The 11,080-nt window shown below is 60.3% G+C and overlaps 2 protein-coding genes across 11 annotated transcripts; one reads left to right on the top strand and one right to left on the bottom strand.

Moving 5' to 3' along the window:
* Positions 1–359: 359 nt before the first annotated feature.
* NDOR1 (NADPH dependent diflavin oxidoreductase 1) lies at positions 360–9,124 on the bottom strand. 10 transcript variants are annotated; one of them, XM_042964384.1, is made up of 15 exons: positions 8,816–8,998; positions 8,486–8,514; positions 7,538–7,665; positions 4,522–4,619; positions 3,511–3,609; positions 3,325–3,426; positions 3,005–3,214; positions 2,707–2,828; positions 2,376–2,596; positions 2,156–2,263; positions 1,859–1,973; positions 1,576–1,722; positions 1,359–1,477; positions 1,151–1,245; positions 360–1,063 (listed from the first exon to the last, which is right to left on the bottom strand). In XM_042964384.1, the coding sequence occupies exons 4-15, from the start codon at positions 4,563–4,565 to the stop codon at positions 919–921; spliced, it is 1,527 nt and encodes a 508-aa protein (XP_042820318.1). In that variant the 5' UTR covers positions 4,566–4,619; positions 7,538–7,665; positions 8,486–8,514; positions 8,816–8,998; the 3' UTR covers positions 360–918. The 10 variants fall into 10 exon arrangements, with proteins under 10 accessions (XP_042820318.1, XP_042820320.1, XP_042820317.1 ...); XM_042964386.1 differs by having other exon boundaries at positions 8,486–8,549; positions 8,906–8,994; XM_042964383.1 differs by having other exon boundaries at positions 8,906–8,990.
* A 66-nt stretch (positions 9,125–9,190) lies between these two features.
* TMEM203 (transmembrane protein 203) lies at positions 9,191–10,672 on the top strand. Its single transcript, XM_007092992.2, has one exon. It carries the CDS (start codon positions 9,413–9,415, stop codon positions 9,821–9,823), a length of 411 nt encoding a protein of 136 aa, XP_007093054.2. The 5' UTR covers positions 9,191–9,412; the 3' UTR covers positions 9,824–10,672.
* The last annotated feature ends 408 nt before the right edge of the window (positions 10,673–11,080 follow it).

The following is an 11,080-nucleotide window of genomic DNA, read 5'->3' as shown; positions in this document are numbered from 1 at the left end:
CAGGGGCGGGGACGATGGCTGCCCCACCCCCCGCCCCGGTCCCACCGGAGGGACTGCTACTCCCGGGACCGCTACTCCCGGGACTGGCAAGGAATGGTCGATACCCACTTGGCCAGGGCCTCCCCTCACCCTTCCTTCCAGGGCCCGCTTAGGCTGCCCCCTGCTTGTCGGGAGTCCGGGCAGAGCCCATACAGTGTGGGCAAGTAGGACACATCGCAGAGTCAGACCCGGAAAAACTACTGCAGCAAAGACGGCTGAGCTGTGGTGCATTTGTGCTCGCCACGACTGCTGTCCCCGTCCAGACCACTGTGGGCCCACACACGCCCCGAGGCACCCAGACAGGCACGAGGAAGAGCAGGTCAGAAACAGCCAACAAGAGCCCACAGTTTATTACGGAGGCGTTCCAGGAACAGGGTGAGGAAAGAGTGTGCTAGCTGGGGGTCTCCCCTGGTCCTGCCTTCCAGCCCTAGCCCTGGCCCTGCGAGGCCCTGAGACAGCACCGTGTACTTTGTGGGTGGGCACAGAGATGTGGCAGAGGGGGACTGGGAAACTGCTGTCCCCTGGCACAACCTCAGAAGGCTCTCCGGGCTCGCATGCTGTCTGGAAGCTGGTGTCTGGGGAGCCCCCGAAGCCCATCGGGCTGCCCGTTCCTTCCTGGGGCCCCGTCCTTATGCAGGGTGGGGCAGCCCAGGGACCATCCTGACCAGGACCCAAGCTGGGGCCAGTGGGGAAAGGCCGGCAGTAGCCTGCAACCCTGGATGGGGGCAGGGGTGGGGTGGTGAGTGGGCAGCGATGTCAGGGCTGGGTATAGGACCCCAGGTTGACTGAAGTGAGGCTGTGCAGGGGGCAGGGTGGAAGGTGACAGTAGCCCCCCCAGAGGGCAGCGTTTAGAGTGGCCAAGGCTGGCAGGATGGCTTCTTAGGCCCACGTCTCACTCTGGAAACGCATCGTCCGCTGGAGCCTGGCAAGGTAGTTGGCTGCATCAGGGCCGGAGAGCCCACCCTCCTCCTGGAAGACGGACGTCAGGGCTTCTGACACATCTGCCGGCATGCCCTTGGCATTGCTGGAGGGACGGGCCGGGAGGGCTCAGTAGGGCTGGGACCTCCGGAGGGCCGGCTCCCACCCCTACCCCCCGGGGGCCCAGGCTCACCCCGCCAGGTAGAAGTAGGCGCCTCGGCGGTCCAGCAGATCCCACACCAACGGCCCGAGCTCCCGGAGCCTGTGCTGCACGTACGCTTTCCGCTCCTACGGGGAGGGGGAGGGGAGGGGGAGCGGAGGGGGCGGGGGCAGGGCACGGGGATGGTGCATCCTTGGCCTGGCCCCCTCCTTGCCGGCACCGCCCTGCCCAGCACACCCACCTGCTCCCGGGAGAAGGCTGTGAAGAGGGTCAGGCAGCCCTTCCTCTCCAGCTCCAACCACTCAGATTCCCAATAGAAGTCTCGGTCGCGCCAGCGGCAGCCGAAGAACAGGAAGTTTCCTGGGGGATCACAGGTGGCCTCAAGCCTGGACCCAGGCCCGTGAGGCTCGGCCCAGGCAGCCCCAGCTGCCACCCTGCCAGAGGCCCTGCGTGCTCACCGGTCTGACCCCGGGCCACCCGCTCCTGGACAGCTGCTCGGAAAGGGGCCACACCGGTGCCGGGACCCACCATGATCACGGGTGTGTCCGGTGTCTCCGGGAAGGTCAGGCTCCCGGGCCGCACCCACAGAGGCACCTGGACAGATCCTACGGCAGGAGGGAGGAGGCGTGAGGAGGCTCTGAGGACCAGGGCCCCGGTCCAGGACCGGCTGTGGTGCACAGAGGAGAACGGGGGCCCTGGCCCGGGGCTCTACCCGCCCCCCCTCCAGAAAGCAGGGCTCACCTCGCCCAGGATCCAGAGACGCCAGCCAGGAGGAGCAGAGGCCCCGGCGGGGCTCTTTGAGGCGCGTCCGGTAATGCACCACAGCGACGAGAATCTGCAGCCTCGAGGGGTGAGCCTGGGGATGGGATGGTGGGTGCTGTGCTCCACGGGCCGCCTGCCCGCCAACCGGCCTCAGACTCCGCCCACTCCCCCCGGGCGGTCCCAGACGTGGGGCAGATGTCGAGGGTCGGCCCCCCCGCCCCTCGCGACCCCGGCATCCCTGAAGCCGGTCCCGGGCTCTGCCCGACAGGCCCTCACCAGCAGAGAGGAGGCGATGGAAAAGGCCCGCGGGCGGATCGGGGGGATGAGGTCCAGCAGGTAGTCTGCGGGAACAGCTCCAGCCGTGTGTGGGAAGTCACACAACACCTGGGCAGAGACAGCCCCGGCTAGGCTCCGGCCAGCACCGCCACACGTGGGCTCTGTGGCTCAGAGCCCTGGGCCTGCCCGTCTGCCCGCGCCTGCCCGCGCCTGCCCGCACCTCCAGGACGGTCCTGCGAGGCCGGTTGCAGTACGAATACAGCTCCTCCTGACCTTGGGGGGCACTGAATTGCAGCAGCTTCTCCCGCTCCAGCTCGTGGGGAGAGAGACAGGCCAGGAGCTCGAAGAAGGAACGGCGGGGCACGCTGGCGACGTCCAGGTAGTGGGACACGAGGTGCCTCACGGAGCAGGGCTGGGGCAGCTGCGTGGGGCAGGGGACACCTGCGGCAGGAAGCGGGGAGCCTGTGAGGGGTCGGGACACGGCTGGGCGGGCCGCGGACCCCGAGAGGGCGGAGAGAGAGGGTGGCCGCAGCCGGGGTCCCCGGGCTCACCTGGCTCCCGGGGCAGCAGCGTGAAGTACTGGTCGGGGTCCAGGCCCAGCACCTGGCAGAACTGCTGGACGTGGCTGGCCTGGTTCTGGGGCCGGATCAGCACCACGTCGCCAGCTGCAAAGCTGCATGGGAAAGCCAACGGGAAAAGTGAGGGAGGGTGCGGGCAGGGCACTGGGGGCTCAGGGGAGGGCTGGGGGCGGCGGTCCTCGGATGGATGTGTTTCCCTGCAGCCCGGCCGGCACCCACCCCCACCCCCCATCCCTCGGCCACCACCCACCTGGTGTCTCAGGCCCCTCACCTGAGCCCAGAGCCCGTGATGTCAAACTCGATCAGCCGTACGTCCTGGAAGTGAGAGGGGCTGGTGACCCTCTGGTTGGTGACCATGGGTGCCAGGAAGGGCTGCTGCTCTGAAGGGGGACCTGGGGGATCTGCACCGGCCACATGCTGCTCCTCAGAGCACATCTTGGGGGCCTCCGGAAGGAAGCGGAGGGTGAACTTGGAGGGCAAACTGTAGGGAGGACACACACCCGTCAGGCCGTCAGCAGAGCCTCACAAGTGGCCCCGCGGCCAGGCCGCTCTAAGTGCGCCTGCGGGAGCCCCACCGAGGCCCACACTCACGGGACTCCGGGGGGGATCACGCCGAGGTCAGGGGGCACCGGGTAGAGCCCCAGCACCTTCTCCCACAGATCGTGCAGCCAGGGGTCAATAGCAGCGTCGGGCCTGGAGAGAGAGCATGTGCGCGCTGTCCTGAGGGGCCCCTGCCCCTGGCCGGGCCTGCAGGAGAGCTGCCCCCACCCCACTCACCCCAGCTCATGCTGGTCATCTCCCAGGCACGCAGGCAGGAGGGCGCTGCCCCCAAGTTGCAGCAGCCGTCGGTGCAGCTTCTTGGCCACGAAATTGAACCTACAGAGAGAGAGCCAGGCTTGCTTGGGCAGGCCCTGGGCGGAGGGCAGAGGGCAAGCAGCCCCGGAGAAGCAGAAGACCCCGGGCCTCAAATGACACCCCTCCCAGAGAGCACTGTTGGCAAGATGCCCGTGTTTGTGCTGCCGTGAACCAACATCTATGTTGTGCACAGAACAAAACCCCGGGCACAGGAGGGTCGCGCTGCCCTGTTCACCTCAGCGAGCACAGTCCTGCCCTTGTTGTATCTGGCTTTGGAAGCGTTGGTACGACCAACGACCCCCCACCCCCACCCTGCCCGCCCTGTGCTGGACTGTTTCAGTGACCTAATGACATGCGAACCTTCACACACAAATTCCTCAGTGCTTCTTTAAGAAATCACACAAAGCAACATCATTCTTGGCTTAGGATACAGATAGGTCCTGACAATTGGCAAGAACAAGGCCGAGGTGGTCATGCCACCATACCCAGGGAAGCAGTGGCCTTGGAGGTGGCTCCTGGGGCTGGGGGGTCTTCTGGGCCCCTTGCCTAATCCCACTGTGCTGTCTTTGTGAGCCCAAATTTCTCATGGAAAGTGGGAAGAGCCAGGTAGGCCTTTGCTGCCCTAAGTCACGTGTCAGCCTATGGTGCTGCCTGAGGCCCCTGATGTCCAGTTCCAGACGTCACTTCCTGTCCTACGAGACACCTTGGGCCCACCCCGGAGTTTTGGTGCCTACTTTCCTGTCCTGCCAGCCTCCTGTCTGTGCTCTGCTCACCCTTCAAGCCCAGATGCTCCCCAATGGTCCCCACAGCCTGGCCATGGCCCAAAGTCTAGAAGGAGCCCTGGGGGCTGAGTCACCTGTCCCTCCACCAGGACTTTGTGCTCAACCCCAAGGGCAGTCCCTGCAGGCCAGCAGCCTTCCTGCCCCTACTCACTTGGCGTAAGAGGAATCCCCGAGGCCCAGAACAGCAAAGTCCATCTGACAGAGGGAAGTCGGTGGCAGATTCTTCCGGAATATGAACCTCCAGAAGTTCTACAGCCAGAAGAAGCCAAGTTAGAGGCCCTGCTTTGGGCCACCAGGGCCCTAGGGTGGAGTAGGGAGGAGCCACAACCTAGACCCTCCCTGTTCCTTCAGATCTTTGTTACTGAAACCAGACCATTTTTTATTCTGTCACAATGGCAAAAGATTTGGAAAAAGGCAGAAACTCGCAAACCATAGAGCTGCCCCAGAGCCACCACCAGAGTGTGGAGCCCCACCCCTTCCTGGGCAGGGGGCCCTGTGAGGGCTACTGGCACCTGCCCCGCTGCCTCCCCAGGGCAGGAGTGGCACCTGCTCCTGCTCAGGCTGCCCCTGGGACCACTTCCTCCCTTCACACTGAGCCCCATGTCCCAAAGACCCCTCTGTTCTCAGCTCTGAACCTCGGGGCACCACAGGACCCCTCTGTGGTCCTAGTCTCATCCCATCAAACCAAGTTTCTCTTTTGGAGCCTTCTTCTAGCCCTGGGCCCCCATCAGGCTGCTTTGTGCTCACTGCCACCCTCACGGCCAAGGACCCAGACCTGTGTCCTTCCCCAGGACACCCTCACCTCCATGCATCTGGCCAACCCAGGGGCCTTACAGCCAGACCCCCAAGGTCACAGCCCAGGTGCCTCTTCTTCCCTCCGGGGACCCTCACTGGAACCTGTCTGGCCCACACTCTGCCCCAGCCTCCCCACAGGCCTCCAGAAGCACTTTTCAAATACAGCTCCCTATCACCTTCAGCCCGTGGTGACCTGAGCCCTGGACACCAACTTTCACATGTGGTCCAGGCTTTAGCTGCATTCCATGTCCCTTGTACTTCATAACTGGCATGGAGGGGCCCTGTTGGGGCACAGCTCTGCTCACTGGTCCTGGACCACCCTGGACCACACCCCAAGGGCTGAGCTGCATCAGCCAGTAACTGGGGACTACACTCTGCCTCTGGAGACCTCTCCTGCATGCTCCTCCTCAAAGGCCTGTTTCCCGAAGCTTGCCAAAAATATCCTTCCCAGTGAAGGTACACTTCTCACAACTCCGCACCTGCAAATGCTTGGGCCCTCCCTTCACAGTGACTGGCAGGTTGGCAGGGCACACTTTTGGTGGAAATGGTTTTTCCAAAGAGCCCGAGTCCTTGCTCCAAGCTGGTTCAGCTGGGCCACGAAATCAGCATCATGTTTTCCCCCTCTGTCCCCCACCGGCTACCTGGGCACTCTCGATCCCCGAGAGCCGTAACCCACCATGATGTGCCTTGGCGGGAGCCATTCCACTCCAGATGGGCCCTTCCCAAGTACCCGGTGGACCCTTTTTCAGTTCTGGGATGTTTTGTCAGTTGCTCTCTTTGGTCAGTTTCTCCCCACTGCTTCTCATTCCGAGGCTACTAACACGATCTTAGAATTTTGCTATTTCCTTTCTTGGTTCCTCGTTCATTTTTGGTTACACTTTCCAGGAGAATTTCTCAACTCTGCTCTCTGATCTTTTCAAGTTTTCCTGCTATCGTCTTAAAGAGCATTCCCAGCGCTTCCAGCTTTTGCCCTGTTTTGTGTGTTCCTTCCCGTCCTGTGGGTGCCGAGTTCTGGACGGCCTGCTCCGCCTCTACTCCTCCAGGGTACCTGAGGGTATGGTGGTTCTTCGTGGTCTATTTGTACTTAAGACGCTGACAGAAAACTGTGAGTTTGGGCCTGTCACCCAACGTGCGTTTCGTGGCCGGGACCCTGCGGGACTTGCCTGTGGTTAGTTTCCCCACAGAGGGCTCCTCTGGTCCACTAGCCGGGAGCACGTGCCTGACCACAGCGTTCTGAGGACTGAGGCAAGGCAGCCAGTGTCTTCCTGTTTAGTACACAGCTGGTCACTAAGCCTGGTCTTCAGCAGGTGCCACGCCCCCTCCTCCGTGTTCCTGGGACCTCAGTCTGCAGCCTCTCCAAGGAGCCTGCAGGTCGCACTGTGGCCGGGGAGGGCCCCTCCTGACCACCTCCGTGGAGGTGTCCATGCCTGCAGTCTTCGCTGTGCACCCTCATCCAGGGTGACCATCGCCACCTTCACGCTGTTGGCTTCTGATGTCCAGTCTGCACCCCAGCCCAGCTGACCTCGTAGAGGTCTTTGTTTCCCCTCCCATGTCCTGTGTCACGGGCATCCACAATTCACCTCCTGCCTTTGATCCCCTCACACTTGCCTTCTCTCCTGTCCCTCTGCTTGTCTCAGACCTCTCCTGACTGTGCTGGGGTCTTGGCCCCATGTCTCCCATCGTCCCCCGCTCTGACCCTGCTCTTCGGTCATGAGCCTCTTTCTCCCCCACCACCAGCCTTTAACAGGTTTCTCTCACCTTAACACCTTCTTTCCAACCCCTTAGCCCCACTCACAGCCAGAATCTTTCTGGTGATTGTTTAATGTACAGACGTCCTTAAGATTCTCTCCACATACCTGCTGCTCCCCTGTGACCTCGCTTCTCCCCCAGTAAGTCGCTGATACCGCTTTCCCCAAAGTCACCAGCGGTCCCTTTGCTGATAAACCCTACCAGTTCTGCTCAGGTTTTATCTTACTTCACTTCTGTGCAGCGTTGAGTGCTGGAGACCTTTCTCTCAGAACAATCACCTTCCTGCCTTGACCTTGGATTTGGGGCACTCCCTCTTTTTGCTGTTGGAGCCACTTTCCTGCCCCTCACAGGCTTTTCGCCACCTCCCATGCCCTCAGTGTTCAGGGCCACCTGTCCCAGGGGAAAGGGAGGGGCTTTCTCATGCCTTGCCCAGGGTCCTTGCTAGAGCTCCACACCTACCTTGTATCTCCCCCTGGATGACTTCCAGCCCTTGGCCCTCCTGGTCTCCATCTCTGTGCATGGAACTACCATCCACTCTGGTCCCTGAGCCCGAATCCCTGTCTCGACTTCATCTTTGTTCCCAGCTTTTAGGCCTGTGTGATTCCACGTCCTCTCAATTCTACCTTAACATCTCTGGAAGGTGTCTTGTTTTTCTCTGCTGTCTGCCACCCTCCTGCCTTCACTGTGCGTCCTCTTGAGTTGTTCTTGCTCTCCTACAGCCTGCCCTCCCCGTCGACACGTAGCAGTTTCGCTAGAACACAAATATGACTGTCACCCAGTGGACTGCATGGCCCTTCACCTCAAGCCCATCCACCTTGCTGGGGTGGTCCAGCTTCTTGGGATCAGGTCTGGCTTCCTGCCTCTCGTCTCCCCTCCCCCCCTTGATGCATTCCTTGGCTCTGTCATCCTCAACTGCTTTCTGCTCTTCCCTGAGCTGGTCTTTCTCCTCTGCACAGGCTGCTCCCAGTTTCCTGGTGCCTGGCTAGCCCCCACTTATCCTCAGGACTTAGCCTACACTCCTTTCTTCCAGGAAGCTCTCCCTGAGCCTCCAGGTTGGGCTAGATAGCGTTTACTAATGTCCTCATAACGGCTGGCACCTTCTCTGGCAGCATGTATCTCCTCGTATTGTAACTGCCTGTTAAACTTGTTGCTTTTGCTATATTGTGAGCTCCCTGAGGAAAGAAATAGGTTCCTGGCTGGATTCCCAGCACTAGACCATGTTTGGAATAGAATGTGTGTTCAAAAGATGGTCAAAGAATTGAAGAATGTTCCCAGAGGAAGGTCCAACAATTTTGAAACACTCACAAGACCCACACCAGATTCATATATAGCCCTGGAGAAAATATTAAAGGTTAAAATGGAGAACAAGGCTATTTAGTGGCCTGTGAACGGTTTATTAGGGAGGACAGCCAGAGCCCCCAGTTCCCTCCCAAATCCACGGCTAACGTGCAACAGATATAGGAGGGCAACTGTTCATTGTGCTTCTTGGACTCCCCAGGCAATGAAAACAGTGAGGGTCCAGGGCAGTGATCTGAGCTGCTGAGCAAAGAAAGCCTTCAGGTCAGCCTTACCTTCATGTTGTCAGGGGGGTCTCCTTGGCCTGCAGTTGCACAAACAAATATCACCAGGGGCTCACTAATCAGATTCACCTCAACAAAAAGACACATGTGTTAAGACCTCGGGCTGTAGCAAGTAGGTATGCTCTCCGCAGCCTGGCCCCTCTCCTTCACTCGGGGGGTATGGCAAACGGAGTCACGAAGCACCCGTGAGCGGCCGGCCTGCCTTTGCCCTTTCAGGCTCCATCCTCCCACCTTGCCCGTTTCTCCACGTGCTAAGCCCTGCCACTGTCCCCAAGTTTTCCTGCCCCCTAAACCCGCCATAATGGAACGGTCCGCTCTCACACAACACACGGTGCCCTGCGGTCGAGGGCTCTGGGGGCTGGCGCCCCCGGCCTGCTCGGTCTCGCCGCCCAAGCCCTAGGGCTCCCTCACCACCGAGTAGGAGTCCAGGGCCTGCACCCGGCAGTCAAGCCGCCGGCGCCGAGCCTCGCGACCCAGCCTCTCCGACACATCCTGGGCCGTGCCTGTCTGGCTGCCGAAGAGCACCAGAAGCCCCGGGCTCGGCATCCGGGCGCGCCGGGAAACCCCGGCACCCAAGCACCGGACCAGCTAAGAGATCCCGCAGGCCTAGGTGGCCTGGACCAGCTTGGACTTCCGACTTCCGGTGGTGGCCGGAAGTGACGCCCTTAGACCGCGCCCGGCAGGGCATGGCGACCGAGGGGGGCGGGTATCCGTTAGCGGCCGGTGCTGGGTCCCGGGCCGCGGCCAAGATATTGGCGACACGCCAGGACCGAGGGCCGGGGCAGGCGGAGCCGTTCGCTGCCTCGTGCTCGCCGCAGCGGCGCCGGCGGCGGGCGCCGGCGAGGCCCACGGGGAGAGGAGGCGCAGCCCTGCCGGTGGGACGCTCGGCCGGGCCCCGGCCCGCGCTCAACCGGCGCGATGCTCTTCTCGCTCCGGGAGCTGGTGCAGTGGCTGGGCTTCGCCACCTTCGAGATCTTCGTGCACCTGCTGGCCCTGTTGGTGTTCTCCGTGCTGCTGGCACTGCGTGTGGACGGCCTGGCCCCCGGCCTCTCCTGGTGGAACGTATTCGTGCCCTTTTTCGCCGCTGATGGGCTCAGCACCTACTTCACCACCATCGTGTCCGTGCGCCTCTTCCAGGACGGAGAGAAGAGGTTGGCAGTGCTCCGCCTCTTCTGGGTCCTCACGGTTCTTAGCCTCAAGTTTGTCTTCGAGATGTTGTTGTGCCAGAAGCTGGTGGAGCAGACTCGGGAGCTCTGGTTCGGCTTGATCACGTCTCCGGTCTTCATTCTCCTGCAGCTGCTCATGATCCGCGCCTGTCGGGTCAACTAGCCTCAGGCGGGAGTGAACTCTGGACGGCTAGCATGCTGGACCCCAAGCTGAGTTCCTACTTCCACCGTACCAAAGGAGAAGTCTGGGTCTGAAAGGAAAGCCAGCTCCTGCCCTGGCGAGTGCCCAATTTTCTACCAGTCCATGTCTGAAATTGTTCCCTCAGCAGGGCTAAAAAGAGCAGCCTTGATTCTTAAAATGTATTTCCTGTTATTTCATGCTTTGAATAGCTAACCCTGAATTGAGATCCTGAGAAGGACCCCAGGCCATTTCTCTGACGGTAAAATGTCCTGATGGGCTCTGCGTATGTTTATGGATCCTGGGAAAGTACTCTCTGTGCAAGGGCTGCAGAGCTGGTCTTATGGATTTCCTCTGCCCAGAAGCACTAACCTAAGAGCTCACTGCCCCCTCCATCTGGACAAGACTTAGATGCTTGAGCTCAAAGTGTAAACCAGCTTGTGTCTCCTCCCCTGAGCCACTGGGGAGGATGGCCTCTTCTTCATTCCAGCTCAGGCAGACAGGAGTATGTTGAGTAAGCACGACTGGGACCCTATTTGGAGATCTGTCGCCTGAGAGAACTTTGCTTATGAAGCGCTGCTTGGCTTCCTATCCCAGCGGATTGCATCGTCCACAATTTTTCCACCACCACCTTGTGGCCAGCACTGTTAGCACACCTGAGACAGATTTAGGCCTCCCTCAAGGGACCAGAGAGAGGAACAGCTTTGATGCTCATAGGCATCGAGACTTGCAAATGGTCTTGGCCCACATTTGTTGGCCTGAGGTGTTTAGTTTAAGATGCCAAATGAGATCGTTTGCTGAGATAAAAAATAAAATAAGAGAATGTTTTGCTGAGATGCGCAGTGGTTGCCTGACCTCTTGAGGGTGAAACAATATGAATGCTGAGAAGGTCCCTGCTGTGCGATGTAGCTGGTTACAGAGCTGACTGTAGGGAGACAGGAATGCACTAGAGTTTCTTTAGCCAATGTGTGTGTGTGTGTGTGGGGGGGGGTGTTCCCTTGGGGAATCCTTGCTTCCTGCCTGGGGAGCCAGGGTGAAGATATCATGGGGTAGGCCTGTGTTGAGGACCTGCTGAATGGTTTGTGTGACATCAGAACCTTGTCTTCCTGCCAGTGTGCAGTCTTTGTAGGCCTTGCTGTGGAGCAGGGGTCAGCCAACTATGGCCTGAGGTCTGTTTTTGTACTACCTTCAGCTAAGAGTAACTTTTCCATTTTCAAAGGATTATAAACATGAACATGTGAC

The sequence above is a fragment of the Panthera tigris genome, chromosome D4 (assembly GCF_018350195.1).
Source record: "Panthera tigris isolate Pti1 chromosome D4, P.tigris_Pti1_mat1.1, whole genome shotgun sequence".
NCBI classification, from domain to species: Eukaryota; Metazoa; Chordata; class Mammalia; order Carnivora; family Felidae; genus Panthera; species Panthera tigris.
The sequence above is the reverse complement of the archived record's forward strand: the minus strand, read 5'-3'. Positions and strand labels throughout refer to the sequence as shown.